Source organism: Ursus americanus, chromosome 23 (genome assembly GCF_024610735.1).
Source record: "Ursus americanus isolate L20-20 chromosome 23, mUrsAme1.1.p, whole genome shotgun sequence".
In the NCBI taxonomy this organism is placed as follows: Eukaryota; Metazoa; Chordata; class Mammalia; order Carnivora; family Ursidae; genus Ursus; species Ursus americanus.
The window spans coordinates 10,898,979-10,924,134 of record NC_142149.1 but is presented as its reverse complement, the minus strand read 5'-3'; the positions used below and the strand labels follow the sequence as shown (position 1 = coordinate 10,924,134).

The window sequence follows — 25,156 nt, the reverse complement described above, 5'->3', positions numbered from 1 at the left end:
AAAACACCCATATTATGATGGATTTAGCAAACCATGTCCAATTTAATCTTTTAAAATATGTATACATCTGATATTGGTTATTCAGTACTTTGTAAACATATTTCTACAACAGTTGAGAAAATTTATAATTTATAATGAATATAAGCAAAGATTTCATCATATTACTATGTGAAATGGTTACATATGTTGTGATCTGATACAATTGAGCAAGACAGGAGACTTTATTGCTTGAATTTTAGAAATAATTTAAACCCAACTCTCATTATGATATGAATTTGCCTTTATAGGGCACTAAAGTATCCTGAATAAACAGTAAGCAATTGATTATTTATCATGGATTTGGAAACATAATGTTTTAGATATAATTATGATATGTAATATATGCAGATAAAATAACTATGTGAAAAATGGATTAGAAAAAGATCAAAACACAAAAATAAATGAACAAAAAATACAAATAATTAACACAAAATAAAATACAAACTTATAAAACTGGAACTTCACCATAAGTTTAAAAGTAAATTAAAACAATTTCAACGTTATATCAGCCAATATGCACATACAGTTAAGAAATTATATATACTGCAGTGATTCCACCTATGTAAAAGATATACTAAAGAAAAAAGAAACTGATTTTTTTTTTGGTATGGAAAAAGTGTGGTGAGTCTTTCATTCAATTTTATTCAATTTCTATGTTTTTCTCTGTTATATAAAAATTCTTCAATGAGCATAACAATGTATTTTAAGTTATATAACATATCACCAAAAAAACAAAAACAAAAAAAGGCATCAAGAATACTACTTGGTCTTCAAAAAAATTTTCTCCTGATATTCAAAATGAAATAGCTATTATTTAAGGAAAAAATTAAATTACATGTAACGCTCAGACACATTTTTAAAATTTAGGAATACAAATGATTTATGCCTGCATGTGTATAGATATAAAAACACATATACATACGTAATAATGAAATGATTTAAAAAGAGCAGTAAATACAGCTGACCCTTGAACCACATGGATTTTAACTGCACAGATTCACTTCTATATGGATTTTTTACTGTACAATACTGTACATGTACTTTTTCCTTATGATTTTCTTAATAACATCGCCTTTTCTCTAGCTGACATATTGTAAGAACACAGCATATAATACATATAACATACAAACGGTATTCATTGACTATATTTTTGGGAAGGCTTCCAGTCAACAGTAGGCTATTAGTGGTTAAGTTTTGGGGGGAGTAGAAAGTTATACGTGGATTTTTGACTGCACAGAGGGTTCGGCACCCCTAACCCCCATCTTGTTCAAGGGTCAACTATACACAGAAAACTACTGATGAGCTGATGAGGGAGATCAGAAGCCCCCACAATCATGAAAGGACATTCAAAATCTGAACACATGCTCCTTATTTTCACAAGGTATGTTTGAATGCTTTTCCAAAGCACATGCTTATTCATGGGTGAGTCCAATGGACTCCTCACTTTGTGAATTTCAAAACAATTTCCGAAAAGGCTTCAGAGGAAGACTCTTGGGTTTTACTTGTGTTTTAAAGCAAACTCATAAACCTGATACTTCCCAAAGGTGTGCAGCAATCTTGCAGCTTCTGGCTCTTGAATAAAACCCTCATATATTTCTGCCAGGGCATTGCTTAGTAAATGTCATATTTCAAAGTGATACGCCATGTTTGAAGCTGTATTTCAAAAAAATTCCAAATTTGTGGTTTTATTTCCACAATACCTGGTATCTGGTCTTTGAGTAACTTTATTAACACTTTATATTGACTTTATCACACATTTTCTATCATTCCTAAATTTAAGGGGAAGAATACTTTTGATATTTATTCATTTGTTAACCAAATATACAAAATACACCCTGACATCGATGTTGATGATTTTTAAAATTATATATACTGCCAATTGTTACATATAACATCAGCTTATACGACGCAAAGAATTGCTAGGTTTGAGCTTTTAAAAGTCATCTGAAGGAGAGAGGAGTTCCCATCTCATGGTTGTATCAATTTCTTCTTCAAAATTTCCCAGCTCCTGCTCCTTAGAAAGCTCTAAAAATACCTAAATAGGAGACATCACAGAAGGAAAAAGAATTATCAAGTTGTTTATTGTCTTCCAAATAAATAGGAAATATGCATGTTACTTTCATGTGAAATTTACAGGAATGATACAAACCATAAAAGCGGACCCACCTTTTCCAATGTGCACTGAGAGAGGCTGTACTCTTCCAGGTTAAAGTTATGTTTCACTGCGGGGAAAAAAAAGATTACTAGTAGATGCTTACAATTTACTACCAAGCATTTTTTCAAAGTCATAAAAAATAAAAATACACACTATTAATATCAATAGAATATAAAGCTGAATAAACAAATGTTTGGTGAAAGAAGGAAATCATGAAAAGTCATAGAGTTAATATAAATACAAATGAAATTAATCTTGGTATGAGAACTTTCTCATATTACATTTTGATACATTTTATTACATAGTCTATGTGTCCTGGGAAACATAAGTTCCTTGAGGAACTACTTCATTGATTGACACATTCTTATACACAAGGAAGATTTCCATCCTAATTCCTTTCCCTTTGAAAGGACCCAATGCTTCTGTGTAACTGGCTTCAACCAGTTTATCTGCTGTACCCAGTTCAATGCTGGGTGTCCCTGCCAGGAAACCAGATTTACATATTCACGTATTCACAGTTCACCACATTGAGAATCTTCTGTGTGTGTGACACGCTCGGTACCAGGGACAGAGTAGCAGTGAAAACAAAACCCTGCCTTTGTGTATAAAACTCTGCATTCTAGTGGCAGGAATATGGGCATTACATAAATAAGGACTTAAATATATATTAAAGGAAATGATGATTGCTACTACAGAGGAAAAATAAATCAGGTAGAAGAAACAGGAAGTGCCAGGCACTCTTTTTTAACAGGGTGGTTGGGGTTGCCTATAGTTATAAGGTAAGAATGGAGCAGAAACTTGAAAGAAGTGAGACAACAAGCTGGATATTGGGAGGCAGTAGAATTTCAGCAGGAAGGATCAGAAGTGCAAAGTCCTGAGGCAGGAGTCCGCATGTCTGGTAGCATTTAGGAAGAGCTAGGAAGTCAGGGGGTCCGGAGAGGAGGGATTACACTGGGGATTCATATTCTCTCAAAGACCATCAGCCTGGTACACGTCTAAACACTTTACAAATGAATTCATTTAATCTTCCTAATGACCCTGCCCAAGTGGACACTGATATTACCCCTCATTGAGAGACAGATCACCTAGACGTGCAGGGAATTCAACAGCTTTACCCAGTGTTTCCCAGCTGGGAGAGATGCTGACACTGAACTTGGAGCTCTTCACCGCGAGGCTGTGTAAGAAATTACTCCATGATGGTCTGCTGCTGGGACTGACTCAGTTGAAAGCAGAAAAATGAGGATGAAGAGAAAAAATAGACAATTTCAAATGGCAAGAAGAGTCATGCAGGATGGAGGGGACGGACGTCAGCGGTAGACACAGACAGTTCATTCACCGTAACAGGAAGGCAGAACACACGGCCCAGACGCAGGGAAGCGGATGCATGGGGGGAAGGTTTTCACCGTAACAGGAAGGCAGAACACACGGCCCAGACGCAGGGAAGCAGATGCATGGGGGGAAGGTTTTCTGTGGCTTTTATTTTATTAGTGAAATATAAAGCAAAGGCATCAAGTGAGGGAGAAAACAGGAAGGAGATGGAGGTGTAAGGAGAGACAGTGAAGCAGTAATTTAGGACACGTGGTGCACACAGGGCTGTGCACACACAGGCAGTGCATCCCCCACTAAGGGGCTTTGTGAGGTTAATGTTACGAATTCACAGTAAAACCAGCCAAGCTCAGGGGTGTGTCTTCCATACCTTCAGTCCCTGCCCGGGAGATAAACCTCTTTCCAGAGACCTGGATTAACCACAGTTGGGCTTAAATCCCACCATTACCTACCCTTAGAATTCTTAAAACCATTAAGAATTTGCATATGTTTAAAATGTATCACACAGTTAACTACCAGGAAATTATTACCTAACGCCGAACTGTTGCTACAAAAGTCTTATTGTACAATGGTAACTCTTACCTGCCTCTAATTTGCGAAAGGTCTGAGACAGAGGGTAAACATCCGCCAAAGGCAGTTTATAGACCAAGAAGGTGGAATACCTGGGAATATGAAAATGTCATATTTGACCTTGAGTTTCAAGGGGAGAAACTGACCATCAAAATGAATACGGACATTAACATCAATTTCCTTTGATGAAAATAAAAGTAATGCAAAGAAATGTGTGGCTTACATATAAAGGAAGCAAAATGACTGATGGAAAATTCTTAAAATGTCTTTGGTGGCTGGCTATGGGAGATAATTCCTCTAGCAGTAATCCAGCATAATTGCATTTATGCTCAGTGTCTGCAAAGCTTTTGTTGTTGTTGTTGACCTTAGTTCAGACATCTGAACTAATCCCTTTGCTTAGTTTAAATTAGGTTGCAATTGATTCATTCATCTCATATTTCATCCTTGTCACCAGAAAGCTAAGGAAAGGGAGATGTGAGGTTAAGAGAGAGGGACCTGATGGGAAGGTTCAAAAGGCTTTAACTATAAACTTCCCAGACCTGTGAGGGGAGGAGGAGCCAGCGGGGATCTGTGGCATCTTGCTTCTGTGTGTCACTTCCAGCTGGATGACCTCATGCCCATTCTTAGCTCATTCCCAAATAGTGTGATGCCCCAGGGAGGCCCTAAACCTGTCCAGACTTCCACGCCTGGCCCTCTTCAGCTCAGCCCCCGCCCTTTCAGCCTTGCCACTCATGATCTTCCTGCCTACATTGTGACACCAAGAGTGTGGGGACAGGACTGAGTTACTTGCCCTGGCATAGCCTCCGATTAATCCATTACATTTATACTGTGCTAAGATGGAAATAGCACTTGCTTCTTTGGTGTGCTTACCCTGCCAAGGAATTCCGAATTCAGTTCTCGCTTCACCTCCTTGGCCCCCCACGCCCCCAACACACAGACATGCACAAACACTCACATACATATAGGTATACACACACACACACACACACACACTTTTCTATTCTTCACTTTGAGGCATGAAAACTCGTTACAGGGAGACTATTTCATTATCTCAATTGCTGTTTGTTTCTAAGAGGGGAATTCACCTTAAATAGTTACATCTTTTAGATTGGTGTAAATATTTACATCCTTTAAATATTTTCAGGGAGGTCTGTGGAGGATGCCATGGGTCCAGCTGTGGCCCCATGTGGGTTCCAGGCATGAGAAGTTCCTTTCCCCTAATTTTTCCACATCCTCCTCTGAGCCCAGACTTGGATGGCTGAGTAGCCCCATGTAAGCTGTCCCCAAGCTTTCCTGGGGGGGACACAGCTTCCTGGTTGGCTCCCAAATCTCTTATAATCTGGAAGAGTCAGTAAATCAGTTTTTGAGGTCCCTAACTTTTGTTATGAAGTTAAATCACCCTGAAGTTCTCACGGAGCAGAAAAGAAACCACTGAGTAGGTAAAGCCAACAAGTTTCTCCATAATCAAAGCGCTTTCACCTTTCCTGCTGTGCAGCCTGTGGAAAAAGCTTCAGAATCTCGGCATGGACCCAAGTCACCTGGGAAGCTTCCTTCACTCTCAGTTCTAGAATGTAATCCTTGCCAAGTTTGTTTTTCAGGTGTTGGATGGAACCGATGCACCTATGGGCAAGAAGGAAAACAGGTTAGAAAAAACACTGCCCCTTAAATTTTTTACATTACTTTTTTAAAGATTTTATTTATTTATTTATTTATTTATTTATTTATTTATTTATTTGAGAGAGAGTGAGAGTGAGCAAGAGAGAGAGCACGAGCAGGGGGAGCAGCAGAGGGAGAGGGAGAAGCAGACTCCCCACTGAGCAGGGAGCCCGATGTGGGTCTTGATCCCAGGACCCCGAGATCATGACCTGAGCTGAAGGCAGATGCTTAATCGACTGAGCCACCCAGGTGCCCCAATTTTTTACATTCTTTTTAAATTTCAAATGTAGGGAAAAAGGCATCACTGAGCAAGCTGACAGGTGCTCAGAGTGATTTTGCTCTTCCCACAGGGAATTTCATTTTGAGGGTCAAGCATGGCCTTCAGAAAGACACCCACCTCAGCCTTCCAGACACCATGATGGCAATACGGTCACATACGGCCTCGGCTTCAGCCAGGTAATGGGTGGTCAGGAGGACCCCTTTCTCTGTGTTTTTTATGGATGCCTGGATCATCTGCCTGAAATGACCCCCCCAAAAAAATCACTGTTAAAAAAAGGGTAGAAAAAAAGAGAAATGGAAGGAAAATTGTATAGATAAAATATAGTTTATGAATCATATTTAAAAGTCATATTTCTATTTAAAAAACCAGAAATGTGAATACTGATTAGGTGTTTTGATAATATAAAGAAAAGTGTTTAATATTTTTAGGTATGCTAATGGTTATTTTGGTTAAGTTTTTTGTTTTTTTTTTTTAAAGATTTTACTTATTTGAAAGAGCGTGAGACCGAATGAGAGAGAGAGAGAGACCATGAGCGAGGAGGAGGGACAGAGGGAGAGGGATAAGCAGGCTCTCCACCAAGAAGGGAGCCTGAGGTGGGTCTCAGTCCCAGGACCCCAGGATCATGACCTGAGCCGAAGGCAGATGCTTAACTGACTGAGCTACCCAGGCACCCCATTTTGGTTAAGTTTTTTAAAAAAAAAAATTCTTTTGAAGTAACTGACATATTTATAAATAAAGGACAGGCTGCCTAGTATTTGCTTCAAACTAATAGGAGAGTGGAGAAAAGGAAGTGGGTGGAGGTAAAATGAAACAAGGTGTGATTTATATGGGTAACTGTTGAAATAAGTCATGGGTTTATTCGGTTCCTAAATGGTTCTCTTTACATTTGTATAAAATTTCCACAACAAAGTTCTTTAAAGAAGTAGGGAAACTATAGGACGGTCACAAATATGAAATTAGATTGGATGACTTTATTAATTCAAATGGTATATCCTAGAAAGAAAAGTAAAAACAATTTAAAAATTAAGAAAAACCGAATAAGCAAATTTGACAGATTTGGTAAAGGGGGGAAGAAAAGGAAATGGAGAAAATATGTAAGTTAATAGCCTCTAAAAAAAAAAAAACAGTTATATATACCTCAATAATTTAAAAAAAAAAAAAACCTCTAAATTACAAGACCACAAATTCCAACAAAATACTTAGAGGGTTAACGTGGCAGGATACAAAATAAATGCTCAGAAATCAGTTGCATTTCTATACACGAATAACGAGACCGGAGAAAGAGAAATTAGGGAATCCATCCCATTTACAATAGCACCAAAAACCATACGTTACCTTGGAATTAACTTAACCAGAGACGTAAAGGACCTATATTCTAGAAACTATAAATCACTCTTGAAAGACATTGAGGAAGACATAAAAAGATGGAAAGATATTCCATGCTCATGGATCGGAAGAATTAACATAGTTAAAATGTCCATGCTACCCAGAGCAATCTACACTTTCAATGCTATCCCGATCAAAATACCAAGGACATTTTTCAAAGAACTGGAACAAACAGTCCTTAAATTTGTATGGAAACAGAAAAGGCCCCGAATCTCCAAGGAACTGTTGAAAAGGAAAAACAAAGCTGGGGGCATCACAATGCCGGATTTCGAGCTGTACTACAAAGCTGTGATCACAAAGACAGCATGGTACTGGCACAAAAACAGACACATAGACCAATGGAACAGAATAGAGAGCCCAGAAATGGACCCTCGGCTCTTTGGGCAACTAATATTTGATAAAGCAGGAAAAAACATCCGGTGGGAAAAAGACAGTCTCTTCAATAAGTGGTGCTGGGAAAATTGGACAGCTACATGCAAGAGAATGAAACTTGACCACTATCTCACACCATACACAAAAATAAACTCCAAATGGATGAAAGACCTCGATGTGAGACAGGAATCCATCAAAATTCTAGAGGAGAACATAGGCAACAACCTCTACGACATCGGCCAAAGCAACCTTTTTCATGACACATCCCCAAGGGCAAGAGAAACAAAAGATAAAATGAACTTATGGGACTTCATCAAGATTAAAAGTTTCTGCACATCCAAGGAAACAGTCAGAAAAACTAAGAGGCAGCCCACGGAATGGGAGAATATATTTGCAAATGACACTACAGATAAAGGACTGGTATCCAAGATCTACAAAGAACTTCTCAAACTCAATACATGAGAAACAAATAAACAAATCAAAAAATGGGCAGAAGATATGAACAGACACTTTTCCAATGAAGACATACAAATGGCTAACAGACACATGAAAAAATGTTCAAAATCATTAGCCATCAAGGAAATTCAAATCAAAACCACACTGAGATACCACCTTACGCCAGTTAGAATGGCAAAAATAGACAAGGCAAGAAACAACAATTGTTGGAGAGGATGTGGAGAAAGGGGATCCCTCCTACATTGTTGGTGGGAATGCAAGTTGGTACAGCCACTCTGGAAAACAGTGTGGAGGTCCCTTAAAAAGTTAAAAATTGAGCTACCCTATGACCCAGCCATTGCACTACTGGGTATTTACCCCAAAGATACAGACGTAGTGAAGAGAAGGGCCATATGCACCCCAATGTTCATAGCAGCAATGTCCACAATAGCTAAATTGTGGAAGGAGCCGAGATGCCCTTCAACAGATGACTGGATTAAGAAGTTGTGGTCCATATATACGATGGAATATTACTCAGCTATCAGAAAGAACGAGTTCTCAACATTTGCTACAACATGGACAGCACTGGAGGAGATAATGCTAAGTGAAATAAGTCAAGCAGAGAAAGACAACTATCATATGATTTCTCTCATCTATGGAACATAAGAACTAGGATGATCGGTAGGGGAAGAGAGGGATAAAGAAAGGGGGGGTAATCAGAAGGGGGAATGAAACATGAGAGACTATGGACTATGAGAAACAAACTGAGGACTTCAGAGGGGAGGGGGGTGGGGGAATGGGATAGACCGGTGATGGGTAGTAAGGAGGGCACGTATTGCATGGTGCACTGGGTGTTATACACAACTAATGAATCATCGAGCCTTACATCGGAAACCGGGGATGTACTGTATGGTGACTAACATAATATAATAAAAAATCATTAAAAAATAAATAAATAAATAAATAAATAAAAAATACTTAGAGGGTTGTTTTGGTTTTTTGGGGTTTTTTTTGGTAACATTAATACCACATGAATATGATACCACATCAGAGAATCTATTTGTGAAATATTTATTTTCCTAATAATATGGACTATTTCCACTAAATTAGAAATGAGTGGATTTGATTTTCCAAGGTCAGTTTTTTTTTTTTTTAATTAAAAAATTTGTTTTAAAGTAAGCTAAACCACCCAACGTGGGGCTAGAACTCACAACCCTGAAATCGAGAGTTGCATGCTCTACCCACTGAGCCAGCCAGGTGCCCCATTCAAGATTGGTTTAAAAACACAACTTGTACATGAGGTTTATACTCGCGGCTCTGAGGGTTATGATGACGCTCACCACATTTGCTGCTGTCCTGCGGGGTCCATGCCTGTCGATGGCTCATCCAGGAGCAGGACAGGCGAATTTCCCAGGATGCTCAGCACAAAACACAACTGAAAAGCGGAGAAGCACCTTATTTCCTGCCACCACGTCAGCGCGCAGAATAACATCACACATCCCACATACCTTTCTGGTGGCTCCTTCCGGTAATTTCTGCACCCGCACATTTAGCTGTTTGTGCAGTTTGAAAGTATCCACCAATCTGATGGAAAACAGGAGGAGAATATCAGCTCAAAGAGGATCTCTGGAAAATGTAATCCCACGGAAGAGTAACAGCATTGGAGGGAAGCTTGGCACTATTATTCTGAAACTCACGATCAAAGAGAGAAAGAGTTTGTTTTGGAACAAGAAAGATTTTTCGTCTCATAAAAAGTTCTAAAGAATAACTAGAATTTTGAATTTGGGCCTGAAATGGATGATTATTCATGATTATTCATTCATTTAACAACGTCAATTATTTTATGCAATTATTTTTAAAGATCCCTCAATCAAGGATGCAGGAAACAGCTCCTGTCCCTCCATCCCTGCTCTACCCTGACACTCTCTGAAAAGGTGCAGACATCATTTCTCCTCTCCATTCTTTATCAGTGAACTCGTCATCAGAGGGTCAGCCTCCCTGCCTCTGGACACAAAGGAATCACATGACCTCTCTTTACCGTGAAATGGCAATGGTGGCGTCCTCTTTCCTCAGCCCTTTGATGGCGGCAAACACCTCCAGATGTTCCCTCACTGTCAGGATGGGCCACAGCACGTTCTCCTGAGGACAGTATCCTGGGAAGTTGACCGTGTTGTCTCCCTGATGACCCCAAACTGAACCACATCCTTTCAGTTCTACCTAAGAAAGTAAACCAGTTTTAGAAACACATGTAGCCTTTTCTCCAATCTCACACTCAAGAAACTGACATACAGCAAATAAATACCTAAATTTTTTGAGCATCAAAGAAATATTATAGGAGTGAAACCTTATGGTAGTTGTCTTTCTCTGACTATTTCACTTAGTATTATACCCTTTATAATCTACATTGTTGTAAGTGATAGAAATATTGAAATCATTATATTGTACACCTAAAAGTAATATAACACTGTATGTTGATTGTACTTCAATAAATTTTTTTAATTAAAAAGATAAATAAATACATAAAAATTAAAAAGCTAAAATAAATATTGTAGAAATTCATACATTTATTATAGAAAACTATTTAAATTACTAAAAGTAGTGTCTTACAAAGATATAACCTCCATTTATCGTGAAAGGTTTATTTTGGGAATGAAAATCATTGTGTCATTTCTTATTACCTCTCCAGCTGTTGGCTTCGTGATCCCAGAAATCATTCTAATAGATGAGCTTTTACCAGCACCGTTGGGTCCTAGCAATCCCAAAATTTCACCTGAAAGAGAATCTCTGATTAGCAATCTGGGAACTGAATTATCATAAACCTATTTCTTCAAAGTTTTTGAGATATGCACACCCCTCAGTACTATTTTGAAATTTTTAACACATACGTAATCCATGTCATCAAACCATGTTCTCGAACTCCTATAATTACATGAAATATTAATGAAAAGCTTATGGATTTCTTGTCAATAAATCTTGTGTTTTCCAGATTACTTTTTCAGTTAAAAATGTGCCAGTTTCTTTTTGGTAGTAGACGGCTGATGTGCTGAGGACATGTTTAAGTGATTCCTAAACTTGGACAATCAGGGACATTTTCTCCATCCCAAATTCCCCCACCTGCATCCAAGCCACCATCATCTTTCATCTAAACTGATATATAAGCCTCTTGTCAGCCAACCAAATTTACGAACAATAGCCAACGTGTTAATTTTTTCAAAACTTCAATGGTAACAAAAAGCTAGCCAAAAACCCTCTGGTGGCATTCCACTAATTTGGTATAAAAATCTAAACCCTTTGCTGTATTTCACAAAGTGGGGACCCAATCTGGCCCTGCTCCCCTCTTGGACTTCCTCCTTTCCACCTGTCGATGCATCCACTGTCCCTTCACGCCTCGATCATTCCAAAGGCTTCTGCCCTGACTCTTCTCTCTGTCTGGGTGTCCTTATCTCTGTGTGCTCACATAGCTGAGCACCTTTCTCATCACCCAGGTCTTGTCTTAAATGTTACTGCTCCAGAAAGGTTTTCCCGAACCCTAAGTGAATGCAGCCCCAAGTCGCTCATGTCCTTTCACACATTTGAACGCTCCACATAGAGCTTGCTTCTGTGACACCTGACACTTTTCTTGATAAGTTATTTTTGGTTTTTGACCCTCTCTTAGGATGTAAAATCCATGAGAACAGGGACTTTCCGATTTCTTTCACGATTATATTCCAGAACCCAAAGCAGTCCCTGGCATGCTCAAGAAATACATGTTGAATGAATGAGAGCATACATGCATGCTTCAGCAAGTGCAATGGTGCCTGTAACAGAGATGGTCAGTGGGTATTTCTGAAATAATGGTGAATAAAATTAAGGGAGTCTTCCAAACCTTTTTTAACACAGAAGGAGATATTCTTTGTTGCTATTTTCTTCTTCTTCTTTGAGAAGCAACTTTTCTTCTGACCTGCATACACTTTGTGCAGACAGCTAGCAATTATGACAGGCTTCTGGAATAGAGGACAGTGTGATTTTCCTCTTAACCTTCACAGACTTTATGTTCCTATGTTCTCATTACTGGAAATTTTCTTACTCTATGTCATAAAACAAAGTATATTTTATTTTCATTTTTTTAATTTTTTAAAAAGATTTATTCATTTATTTTAAGACAGAGAGAGAGGGAGAGAGAGAATCTGGAGCAGACTTTCTCCTGAGTGCAGAGCCCAACATGGGGCTTGATCCCACGACCCCTGAGATCATGATCTGAGCTGAAATCAAGAGTCAGATGCTTAATGGACTGAGCCAGCCAGGAACCCCAAAATGAAGTATATTTTAAACTGACAGTAATCCATATTGCTTGTTTCAAATGTAACCTGCATTTGCTGATATCAACAATATCTCTAAATCTTCTAAATGTATCTTCTAAAGTATAGGGGTGGCTAGGTGGCTCAGTAGATTAAGCGTCTGCCTTTGGCTCAGGTCATGATCCCAGGGTCCTGGGATCGAACCCTGTGTCGGGCTCTCTGCTCAGCAGGGAGTCTGCTTCTCCCTCCCCCTTTGCCCCTCTGCTCGCTCATGTGCACCACTCAATCTCTCTCTCTCTCAAATAAATAAAATCTTTAAAAAAATAAAATAAAACAGTATAGCTTCATGGAAACTGGCTCATTGCCTCCCAGAAGGGTCTAGGCTCATGGGCACATTACGACATCTAAGTCAGACAAAAGAATAACCTTTAAAGTCCTAATCCCTATCCAGCATTTTATAACAAATCTCACATGAATTCTCCAACTCATGAAATTTTTGGTTTTGAAATTACAGCTCTACTTACCAAAGCCCGTTTTTCTCTAAAGAACAATAAAACCATGATGTTCTGTGTGCTCCTTTGGCTTCTAGGATACTCCAAAGAAGCGCCTACATATTTAAGAATTATGAAAATACACCAAGCTTCAAACTTTCGAAATGAAAACCAGCATATCGACCTTTATTCTTGATAGTTCTTGAATATGGCTCCATTAACATCCACTTTGTCACCTGCTTTTCTTTTTTTTGAATTTTTAAATGATTTTTGCTCATTTATTTGAGAGAGTGAGCGAGCAAGAGAGAGAGCATGAGCGGGGAGAGGAGCAGAGGGAGAGGGAAAAATAGACTGTCTGCTGAGCAGGGAGCCCGACACAAGGCTCGATCCTGGGACCCTGGGATCATGACCTGAGCTCAAGGCAGACGCTTAACTGACTGAGCCACCCAGGCACCCATGTCGCTTGCTTTTTCTACCTCGTCTGCATGTGAGGTGCTTAGGGCAGTCGCTGCTCTTTGCCTTTCTGCTTTAACATCTTCATCCTCGTCAACAGTTTCTTCAGGGTTAGGTCGAGAGCCTCTACGTTGGGGGGAAATTCTGTGGAGAAAATGAAATATAGGACATAGGAGTTTTCATTAGCAAGAATATCCCCCAAATCAGCTTCTCTGTGGTTTTGCCATCCTTTCTTTCCATACACTGGTGATGATAATGGCCCCATGAATACTGCTTCTGCTCTTTCCAAGCATTCCCATCCCCGTTGCCAAGAATCCCCTTCTCACTGTTGTAATTCTTCCAGCCAGAAACTTTGACCCTTGCAAATTTGCTGGCTACTACTGCTGCTTCTTTAAAAATCAGGTCACCTACATTTTTTCTGTTGACCGTGAGCCTATCTTAATCACACCCGGCATTTGCCCTCAGCATCTTTCACTATTCACCCTCCTAGAGCCCCTGCGTAACATCCATCTTATGAAACACGCTGAACTATGGTAGGTTGCTCAACCCATTCCATCCCATCTCCTCTGTTCAAGGATGTGTGATCATCTTAGATAGGAAAATGGCATATTTGAGTACTCATTCAATTTCTGAGGAACTGAAAACCTCCCTCCGCTGGTTAGTGGCAGAACTCAGACAGAGAGTCCTATTTCCAGGCAGTGAGCCAGCAATCGACGGACCATCATGAAAATCAGCACACTGCTTACATTGTAATTATAAAGCCACATTAACAGGTCAGTAGTGCAGCCATTAGGGAGGAACGTTAAAATATGATATTAAGTTCGAAATTAAATTTTATCCCAACCTGAAAACAGGATCCTTTCGCATTATTTTCTTTCCACATTTTGTTTCCATGCATCTTAGGATAAAAACAAATATCAAAGCCTGCAAGTAAGGCTAGGAGCAAAGAAACACAGTTATATACAGGCATAAGTTCACAAATATTACCTAAACATCTGAATTAAATTGGTGGCCTTTGTCTTCAGGTAAAATACATGTGAGCCATTTTTACAAATCAGGGGAGAAGCCCAGCTGTACAATGACAGCCCAGCTCAGTGCCACCTGCCTCCTTTCTTTTCACAATCCACATCCTGTGTGTCAGCAAATTCTATCTGCTCTGCCTTCACAATTACCCAGAACCCAACTACTTCTCACCCCTGCCTGTGCTGCTCTCACCCAGGTCCAGGCCATCATAATTCCTCATTATAATATTGTAACACCTGCTACCTGGTCTCCTTCCTCTTATCCCCTGGCCCCAAACATCTATTCTCAACACAGTCACTAGAGGTACTCTTTTAAAAAGTTAAGTCTGATCATCTTGCTTTGCTTAAAACCCTCATGACTCCTTGGTTACTCAAAGAAAAGCTGAAGTCCTTATAGTGACCCAGACTGCTCTGTGTAGCCCATTCCGTCTACCCTGCACTTTACCCTGTGACTTCCATGACCTTCTCTTGTACCACTCTTCCCTTGGTCACTTGGCCACAACCACACTGGCCTCCTGGTTGACCCTGGAACAAGCCAGCATCACCTGTGCCCCTCCTACTGGAATGCTCTAGCCCAAGCGGTCCCTGTAGCTTGCCTCCTTGCCCCCCTCAGATCTTTACTTCTCAGTCAGGCTTTTCCTGACCGCCCATCTGACACAATATACATTATCTATTTAGTTTATTATCTGTCTCCTTCCCCCACAATGTAAATGCCACATGGGCAGGCACCTCTGTCCATATTTGCTCCTATGCCTAGAAAAGTAGGGACACATTGTATTCAGAGACAGTAGCTTTCTTAGCTATATATATATATAAAATCATTTTTCCCTTTCATTTTTATTATTCAACTTTGCCCTTTTTATCTTTAATTCAAAAGATTTCAATACATTGCACCTGTATTTCTTACAAGCTCTCTCAAATTTGGAGGTGGCAATAAACAGGATACATAAACATGAAAAACTAATTTTATTAGACTCTGGACCTAAACAGTCCACTCACACACATAAAAACTAACTTATGATTTGGAATCATGTCTGAATTGTCTTATTCTGAGTCTATTCTGAGACTATATTAAAAGTGCTTTCAAAGTTGGCACACATCAGATAAACCAAACAATTATCATGGTAAATGCTAACTATCAAAAAAAAAAAAAAGGTGGAGAGGTAGAAAGGCTTTCTTACTATTAGGCATACTAGAAGATCAACTCCACTTGGGTCATATCTGTGGTCTGGGTATTTTCGTTGGTGCTCATAAGCTCTCTGCAAAGACAAAAAAGAAAAACAGCTAAATGCAAATTCATCAGCTTTATGATTTGCATTTCAATAATATGGAATTCCACATATTGCATATTTCCCTCATTAAGCATGCACTGGTGACAACCAATTCCCTGCAGAGAAGAAAGGGGCCCCCCATTCAACACTATCTCTCCGTGAACAGGGAACTTATGTCTGTTCCTCTTTTCCGATTTTTTTCTTTAATCTTTTGGTTTAAGGTTTGCCTCAAATCTGCTGAAAGCATAACAGAGAGAGGAGCCTGCACTGTGAAAAATAATAGTGGTTGACAATATTTGTCCTAAACGCCCCTCAAGAGCCTTTTCAGGGCCCCTTCCTACCCCAGTGGTGACTCGCCCACCAAAATAATCAGCCCCACCATGTTAGTCTTTCTTCATCAATCAATGTATTCAGAAAGTAACTCATTCCTCTTAAATAACGTATGACAGATTCAGGTTAATGTAGTTCACTTCGTAGGTCTTAGGTTATATCGTAGGAGAGAAATGCCTTAAGCAAAGAATTGAATTTCCAGTTGAGAAATCTAAGTGTTGCTCAATAATGGAAAAATGCTTTTGCAGACGGAAGGCTTTCCCAGGTTCCCAAGAACACAAGCGATTAGGACAGTGTTCTTTACTTTCTTTGAAGTATCATCCAGGATGATGTGGGGCTCTAAATGGTATGCTCCTGGCTGAGCTCTTGGGCTCATCCCATTGTACATTTCTTTCCATTTGAATCACACCTTCTTTAATGCCTCCTGGTCTCTCCAGCTTCAATGCCTTAGCTTCTCTCTACAGAACATACTTACTTTCGGCCCCACTCTCCTGCTAATTAATTCTGACTCATTCTTCAGGATTCTGTTTAAGCATTGCTTCCCGCCCCGCCCCAGAAGAGTTCTCGGAGTCCCTAGATTGTGTCAGCTGTGCTTTATACCCTGCCCTTGGCACTTTGCCCTTCTTCTTTGGATCCTTTAAGCCCTCTTGCATTGACTTGTTTGAGGTCTGTCTTTATCTCCACCAAGCTCTGTGAAAGGATGGATTGTGCTATCTTGTTCATCAGGTGTCCCTGATGACCAGCACAGTGCCTAACACAGAATACTGTTTAATATATATTTTTGAATAAATGGTATTGTATATGATTTTATCCTTGCAATGGATAATGAATACCCATTGAACTAGGAAACATTTTTCAATCTGGCATTAGTTTTGAATAGCATTTGACAACACTTATGTTTTGCATAGAGCATATGGCAAAGCTTTCTAAACAGCTTTATTGAGGTTAATTTTTCATGCCGTAAAATTCACTCATTTTACGTATACAATTCAAGGATTTTAAGTAAATTTACAGAGTTGGGAGAACATCACCACAATTCAACTGAATAACATTTCCATCACCCCAAAGAGATACCTCATATGCATTTGTGGTCAATCCCCATTTCCACTCCAACCCCAGGAAACCACGAGCCTGCATTCTATCTTTATAGATTTTGGGCAAAGCACTTTAATAGGCTGCGTATTCAAAATTAAGGACACTGTTGGTAATATTTCTTACCTGTGCCAAAAAAGCTAGAAATCCACCCATGGTAGCTGAGGGAACTAAAACCATGCTAGAAATCAAGGTAGGCAAGTTGAAGTGAATCAGCATAATGTCAAACATGATGATTGAGGTCTACAAGGCAAGTTAAAATATATTGCATGTCAGACATATCCATTGATATTAGGGGAAATATTTAAGATGTAAGTGTTCTCATCGTATGTATCAGAATTTTCCCACATACAGATTCACCACTTTCAGAGGGAGAAGGGAAGTGCGGGGTTTTTGTTAATGAGAATAAATATGACCTTTAGCTACCTGATAGAAAAATTTTTGATAAAAACCTGGAGATTAAGGTGAATGCTAAAGTGACCAGGTAGACTTTCTGACAGTACATTAAGTGTAATCTAAGACAATAGGATAAAGAGAGAAAATACCTTTTAATGCTAAGGTAACAATATTGTGAATGTATAAAAACCTATTAAAAATGTATAGGATGGAAAGCTGGACAGGTGGTTATTTTAAAAAGTCCATACTGCCTCCCACCTAGACTAAAGCTTTCTAAATGTCATCCCTGCTCCATTTCTTCCCCATTCCAAACAAATAATTTTATTGATACTGTGGATTTTGACTGCAATGGACGTACTTTCTTGTAAGATACTGGTAAATGTGGGATGGGGGGATAAAAATAATTTTTCATTGTTCTGTTTTAAGGATCAGTTTATCAGTCAACAAGTGTGTGTTGAACACTGTATTGAACCTTTGCTGGATCTTATTAATGTATGAATTATAATAAAAACACTAAGAATTGTAACTACTAGATTCACTGAATATTACCCCAACACCAGGCATTAAGAATTTAGCATGCATTGTTTGCTTTAATCCCCACAACAACTCCATAATGTGGTCATTCTTACTAGTCCTTCCTTACATATGGGAAATCTAGGGTTCAGAGAAACAAATATCCTCAAGGCCACACAGGTAGTGAGTGACAAAGTGGGAATTCAAAACCCTATGTGTGTGTGATTCCTAGGTCTTTAGATCAGAAGACTATACTGTTTTGTGGGATTGTTATATAGGGGAATGCTGTGTGACTACTAAGTGAACGTACAGTTTGGGGGTGTGTGTGTAATCTACATATAAAAAACAATTGGCAATAAAACCAAATAACTTGTAATCAAGTGTTCAGTAAGCGTACAATAAGCATTTTAGGTGGTGAATCCAAAAAACTTTTCTTATTTTGCAACTACCACGATCTCTCTGCAAAGGTATTGCGTGATTATCCACGTTTACTTGTTTCTCTCCTCTTGGTTTCCATGACTTCGCATGTGTCTAATTTTTCTCCCAGCTCCTTATTTTTGATAACTAGAAGTCCGTTAGTCCACTTAGCTAACTACCTTTATTCTACCAAGCCTCCAAGTTTCTTTTGTGAGTTGTTTTTTTCCTCCTTTCTCATTCACTGGAACAAGAGAGGATTGCAAACTGCACCAAAGGAAACGTGCTATGGCTCAGCGCGCTAAGATGCAGTACCATACCTCCACCATAGGCTGAAAGGTACTTCCTTATTAGACTAGGGCCTAAAATACCCATGAGGGACCACACCCTGAGGGCTAGGAGAGTCCACTGGACTCTAGAAAGAAATTAACAGCTGAGGGTGGCTTCACTCAATGATGAGGGGACCTTGCTATACTTTCCTTCCAAATTTACCCAAGATCACAAAAGGACAACTACACTTACCATCATCTGATACATTTTTATATATATGATCTGTGAATCCTAAGACTAGCATAGTTTAAATTGATACTAACCGCATGATGAAAGATCGATTATCACAGAACGTATCCTCAACACATATTTTAAATGAAACTATAAGTTCTTTATATCAGGCATAAAATTATTGTTTTGATATGTTTTTATGCCTGATATTATTTATATCAGGCATAAAAACACTGTTTGAGGTCTCCGTGGAGATGTACAATTTAGCCCACTAAACTCAAGGTGTTGATCAACATAAACTTTAAAATAGTATTGTCAACTATCCTACTACCTCATAGTTTTTGACATCAGGAATGACATAAGTTCTGAGACTTCAATTTTATTCTTAGATCGTCACTGATTTTTATGTGGCCTTAAACAAATTACTCAATTTTCCCCCCTCTATAAAATGAGGTGAATTATACCAAATGATGTTAATTTTTTTTTCAAATCTGACAATCCAATATTCCCTAAGTATGTAGCTTTTCAGTGGTATAAAAATGCAATAGACAAGGACACTGAAATAGATATATATGTAAAAGAAAAAGGGAGAATAATTAGAAATTGTAAGCATGTTATATACTGTAACATTTCTCAAGGCAAAGGTGATTATATTTAATGTTACACTGAAAGTTACTCTATCTCTCTGTTTATATGTTTGTATATGTACTTACAATATAGAAGCAAAATGACCAAAGGCCACTATTTTTTTTCCACTTGCGAAAAATAAATGATATCACATATGTCAAGAAGACAAGTGAAGCTGCGTAACCAAGCCCAAATACAATCTGAAAGTAATACAAATAATATCAAAGTCAAACACTGAAGTATTAGTGGAAAGGAAAATTAAATTACAAACATTTTTAAATATCTTATTTCAGGGGTGCCTGGGTGGCTTAGTTTAGTGTCTGACTTCAGCTCAGGTCATGATCTCAGGGTCCTGGGATCGAGACCTGCATTGGGCTCCCTGCTCAGCGGGTAGTCTGCTTCTCCCTTTCCCTCTGCCCCTCCCCCTGTTCGTGCTCTCTTTCTCTCTCTCTCAAACAAATAAAGTCTTAAAAAAAGAAATCTTATTGTACATGCACTTTGAACTTTTTTTGTTTTAGTTTATGACAACATAAAAATGAAAATGTCTTACTTATAGAAAATATAAAATGTTATAATTTATCATGAATTACTTTATAAGACATTGTCTACATAATGTGTTACTTACCAAACCAAACACAATTCGACTTGTGATGTTAATCACCGTTATGTTTGCTATGTAAAAAATTAAATACATTGAAAGGAGAAGAAAAATGAAGAAGCTAATATCCACCAGGGCCTGCCCACACCAGTAAGCAGAAGGGAAGAGGCCTGAAATCCATAGCTGGGATTTAGTTCTCTTCTGATGAGAAAACACAGGATATACATAGACTCAGTTGAATTCCAAATCCAAAACAAACACGCTAGGAGAGATTTTAAGATGAATATAATCAAATCATTTAAAATCTTCTAATAATTTAATTATGTATATACTATCTGGAATCCGAGGCCAAAGAGCCAATTCCATAATGATGGCCATTGTGAAAATGAATATTATTTTATTTTATAGCTCTGATTCCCAGCACCACTTTAACTCATGCATAATGAATAGAAAAGGAGATCTTATAATAATCAAGGCATAAGATTCCTTCAAAAGAGATATTATCCTGTGATCTGAAGGACAATAAATTATCCATTATCCAAATATGTTATGGGGGTTACTGGCTCAGAATAGTGAAGGGTGACTTACCTAAATCTGATTTAACTCTTTTGCCTTGGATAACAGACATGACCAAATACAGATATAACCGAAAATGTTATTTGCCACAGTAGAAAGGGGATTTAAGTCTTACATCTGGTCCTGAATTTAAATATCAATGATTTCTTCCTTTTCGCTGGGAAATAATGTCGTCAAAAGTGGTAGAATAGCCCCCTTTACAAGTTTAGATTAATTTGAGTCCCTGTAAAATTATTGCACGTTTCCTGCAATTTTGAAGTAAAAAATATTTTGTATTTTTAGAAGTAAAGGTTCTGACTTGGTAGAAATAAGCTTCACTACACTATATAAATTAAACATATGCTTATATGTTTTTCTCACAGGGAAACATTTTGAATACATAGCATTTAAATCACAATTACTGGAGTCCCTGAAGTTTCTCTTTTTGTCCCCTTCTCTTACTTTGTAATCGCTGATACTGCCCATGGAGATGTAAGGCGAAAAGCTGCACACAACCCAAAATAAGAACATGGAAGCTTCCGGCAGCCCCATCCAGAAGAACACATAATTCTGCAAGTATAAAAGGTACTTTAAACTTGTGAATATTTTAAAAAATGAAACAAACACTAATGTGGTGTATCCCATTGATTTGAGGATGCCGAGCCACCCTTGCAGCCCAGGAATAAATCCCACATGATGGTAGTGAATGATCCTTCTAATGCACTGTTGGATACCATTAGCTATGTTGGTGAGAATTTCTGCATCCATGTTCATCAGGGATATTGATCTGGAATTTTCCTTTTTGGTGGGGTCTTTGTCTAGTTTTGGAATCAAGATAATGCTGGCCTCACAGAAAGAATTTGGGAGTTTTCCTTCCATTTTTATCTTTTGAAACAGTTTCAGAAAACTAGGTATTAATTCTTCTTATAACAGACCCATGAAAAAATGTTCAACATCACTTGGCATCAGGGAAATACAGATCAAAACCACAATGAGATACCACCTTACACCAGTCAGCATGGCTAAAATTAACAACTCAGGAAACAACAGATGTTGGCAAGGATGCAGAGAAAGGGGAACCCTCTTACACCATTGGTGGGAATGCAAACTGGTGCAGCCACCCCAGAAAACAGTATGGAGGCTCCTCAAAAAGTTAAAAATAGAGCTACCCTATGACCCAGCAATTGCACTACTAGGTATTTATCCAAAGGATACAAACATAGTGATCTGAAGGGGCACCTGCACCCAACGTTTATAGCAGCCATGTCCACAATAGCAAAACTATGGAAAGAGCCCAGATGTCCATCAACAGATGAATGGATAACGAAGATGTGGTATATACATTAAACAACGGAATATTACTCAGCCATCAAAAAGAAAGAAATCTTGCCATTTGCAATGACATGGATGAAATTAGAGGGTATTATGTTAAGCGAAATAAGTCAGTCAGAGAAAGACAACTACCATATGACTTCACTCATACATGGAATCTAAGAAACAAAACAGATGAATATAGGGAAAGGGAAGGAAAAAGAAAATAAGATGAAAACAGAGAGGGAGGCAAACAGTAAGAGACTCTTAACTAAAGGAAACAAACTGAGGGTTGCTAGAGGGGAAGCAGGTGGGGGAGGAGGGGTAATTAGGTGATGGACATTAAGGAGGGCACTTGATATAGTGAGCACTGGGTGTTATATGCCACTGATGAATTATTAAATTCTACCTCTGAAACTAATAAAAAATTAAAATTAAAAAATGAAACAATCACTATCATAAAAATGTGCTTTTTGAAGTATTGAAAAATAAAAATAAAAGTGTACGCCTAATCCAGCAACATCTATGCATGAATGTAGGAAGGGAAATGATTTCTGATCATTTAACATGAGGCTTCAACTCCTGGGAAAAAAAAAGAGAAGTAAAATAAAAGAAGTAAAATAAAACTCAGGACCCACTTCAGGGTGTATATCGAAAAGAATTGAAAGCAGAGTCTCAAAGAGATACCTTCCCACACGTGTTTATGGCAGCACTATTCGTAATAGCCAAGAGGAGGAAGCAAACCAAATGTTCATAAATAGATAAAGGGGTAAACAAAGCATGGTATCTACACACAGTGGAATATTATCCAGCCTCTAAAAGGAAGGAAATCCTGTCACATGTTACAACATAGATGAATTTCAAGGACATTATTCTCAGGGAAATAAGCCAGTCACCAAAAACTACACGATTGTCCTTATCTGAGGTATCAAAAGTAGTTAAATTAATAGAAACAGAAACTAGGATGACGACTGCCAGGGGCTGGGGGAAGGGGACAATGGGGCATTCTTGTGTAATGGGTATGAGGTTTTAGTTCTGCGAGATGAAAAAGTTTTAGAGACCTGTTTCACCATAGTATGAATATGCTTGACACTACTGAACTGTGCACTTAAAAATGGTTAAGATGGTGAATTTTACGTTATGTGTTTCTGCCACAATACAAAAAATAATAATTTGGGAATTATGATCCTAGAGAAACAGATCCTTCAGGCCTGAGTAGCACGTCTTTCTCAGCTAACCTAGTGATGGATACGTGAAGCCATCAGTAGCTGGTCAGATGTGTTCTGAAGCAACAGAGTTAAAAAGAAAACTTGATGCCACCAAGCCTGTGGGCGAGGAGATGACCTTTGAATCACCATCCCCAGATCAGTGGCTGCCTGAGGCTGGGCCCATGAGTGGGTACAGGACTGTCTCTTGGATATAATCACAGCTCAGCAGTGCGGTAGCCTGTCTCAAAACAATTCCACAGTTCTCAAGCTTTACTTAAAGCTTTAGAGGCTACAATGATCCATTTGAATATTTTGCCAGGTACAAAAATCCATTACCGTCTTCATAAAAATGGTTGAGGGAAGAAAGGCATGTGCCACTGGGGATGCCTAAGAGAGTAACCAGGATCAAACTTCATTTGATCCTGAATTAACAAGTAATGAAGTGAGGAAACTAAAGGACCAAGAGGGGATAACATCTATGTCTTTCTACTGCCAGTTGGTTCTACTTTCTGGAGAGGTCCCTTCAGACCCCCCTACCCTTGCACTGTCCCAGCTCTCACGGTCAGTGGTAGCTTCAACTCATAGGTGCATGGCTCCATCGCTGACCACTCAAGTATAATCTGTCCATCTGCTTTAGCACATACCCCCAGCACCTTGAAGCAGTGAAGCCAAAACCAAATTCAACCCCCTTTTCACCAAATGGGCTTCCCTTCCTGATGGCTCCATTTCTAATCCTATGTATTGCTCTTCCATTCTCCTGGTTTGGAACAGTATGAGTCAGCTTTAAGAGATCCCTCTTGAGTATCAGGGTCTAACCAGAAAACCATTACTATCTTCAGGACTTCAAATAGAGAGAAAGTACTCATGCAAGGGTTACATGTGTGGGAAGTTCAGAGAAGCCAACGAGAATGAAGCAAGAAGACACTGTCTCTTCTGGGCTGGGCTGGGGGCAAAGGGAGGAAGCAATGTGACTGGAGCCCAGGCTGCAGAGTCCTGCTCCCACTACTGCTTCCTGTCATCGAAATCCAGGCTGTAGCCAGCTGACAAAAACCCTGAAGTTGCAGCCCGTGTACATCCGAAACCCCTGCAATGCACACAACTACGGACAGGTGAAGGAATTCATCAGAGAGCATACAGCCCGAGAACTGGCAAATTCTCCTTCATATCAACCTACTACTCATTTAGTCAGTGATGGTCCACAAACAAATTAGATTAGATTTACAAGATTCTAAAGCTGTTTTACAAGTGTTCTTGATTTCCAATTCAATGTACACACACACACACACCCTCTCCAATACACTTCTGCAATCAAGTCTGTATCTTTGCAGAAGATTCTCTAGAAGACTATGACATGATATTGAAAAGTATTCCCCCATCATCATTCTCTGATAATACCAAGGGAAAAAAATTGTATTTTGTTAGATGTAATGTTTAAAATGTTAGGACAAAAAAAATTTTCAGGATTAACAATCAATGATGAATATTTAAAAGCGAAAGAAAACATCAGTTGCTTGCCAAATTCTTCATTGTTTAGAATGAGTAAATCCAATACTTACAAAAGGATATGGGCTTCTCTCAATTCGAATATTTTGAGTACCATTAAACATTCGAAGTAGCCCATTGCTAATAATATTCACAAGAATAGGAAAACAGTGCAGTCTCAAGGTATTGCATGCAACTGAAAATCTGTAATCCTTTGAATAAAACAAAAATAAAATGATGTTAATTCTAAGTCATTAAAGAACCAAAAAAAAAAAGGTTTATATTAAAATCCCCGAGTTCCACACTCTGTAGTATCATCCTCAAGGTAACTGACCTTTCTGAGCCTCAGCTTCCTCATTTGTGAAAGGGGATAATAAGTTGGTTGTTTAGTCAGTA

General features: G+C 38.7%; 1 protein-coding gene across 4 annotated transcripts in view; it reads right to left on the bottom strand.

The window, feature by feature from the left end:
- Positions 1-25,156, bottom strand: part of ABCA6 (ATP binding cassette subfamily A member 6) — a 65,967-nt gene continuing 40,811 nt past the window's right edge. For all 4 annotated transcript variants that reach the window (XM_045814212.2, XM_087854181.1, XM_045814211.2 and 1 more), the window contains exons 22-39: positions 24,835-24,972; positions 21,222-21,329; positions 20,232-20,405; positions 19,693-19,806; positions 17,282-17,398; positions 15,644-15,721; positions 14,285-14,376; positions 13,464-13,584; positions 12,085-12,202; positions 10,898-10,989; positions 10,258-10,436; positions 9,728-9,803; positions 9,560-9,654; positions 6,144-6,263; positions 5,570-5,710; positions 4,103-4,182; positions 2,206-2,261; positions 1-2,074 (exon numbers count right to left, since the gene is read on the bottom strand). In XM_045814212.2, the coding sequence (XP_045670168.2) occupies positions 1,973-2,074; positions 2,206-2,261; positions 4,103-4,182; positions 5,570-5,710; positions 6,144-6,263; positions 9,560-9,654; positions 9,728-9,803; positions 10,258-10,436; positions 10,898-10,989; positions 12,085-12,202; positions 13,464-13,584; positions 14,285-14,376; positions 15,644-15,721; positions 17,282-17,398; positions 19,693-19,806; positions 20,232-20,405; positions 21,222-21,329; positions 24,835-24,972 (2,001 nt within the window). In that variant the 3' untranslated portion in view covers positions 1-1,972. The remainder of the gene's footprint in view (positions 2,075-2,205; positions 2,262-4,102; positions 4,183-5,569; positions 5,711-6,143; positions 6,264-9,559; positions 9,655-9,727; positions 9,804-10,257; positions 10,437-10,897; positions 10,990-12,084; positions 12,203-13,463; positions 13,585-14,284; positions 14,377-15,643; positions 15,722-17,281; positions 17,399-19,692; positions 19,807-20,231; positions 20,406-21,221; positions 21,330-24,834; positions 24,973-25,156) is intronic.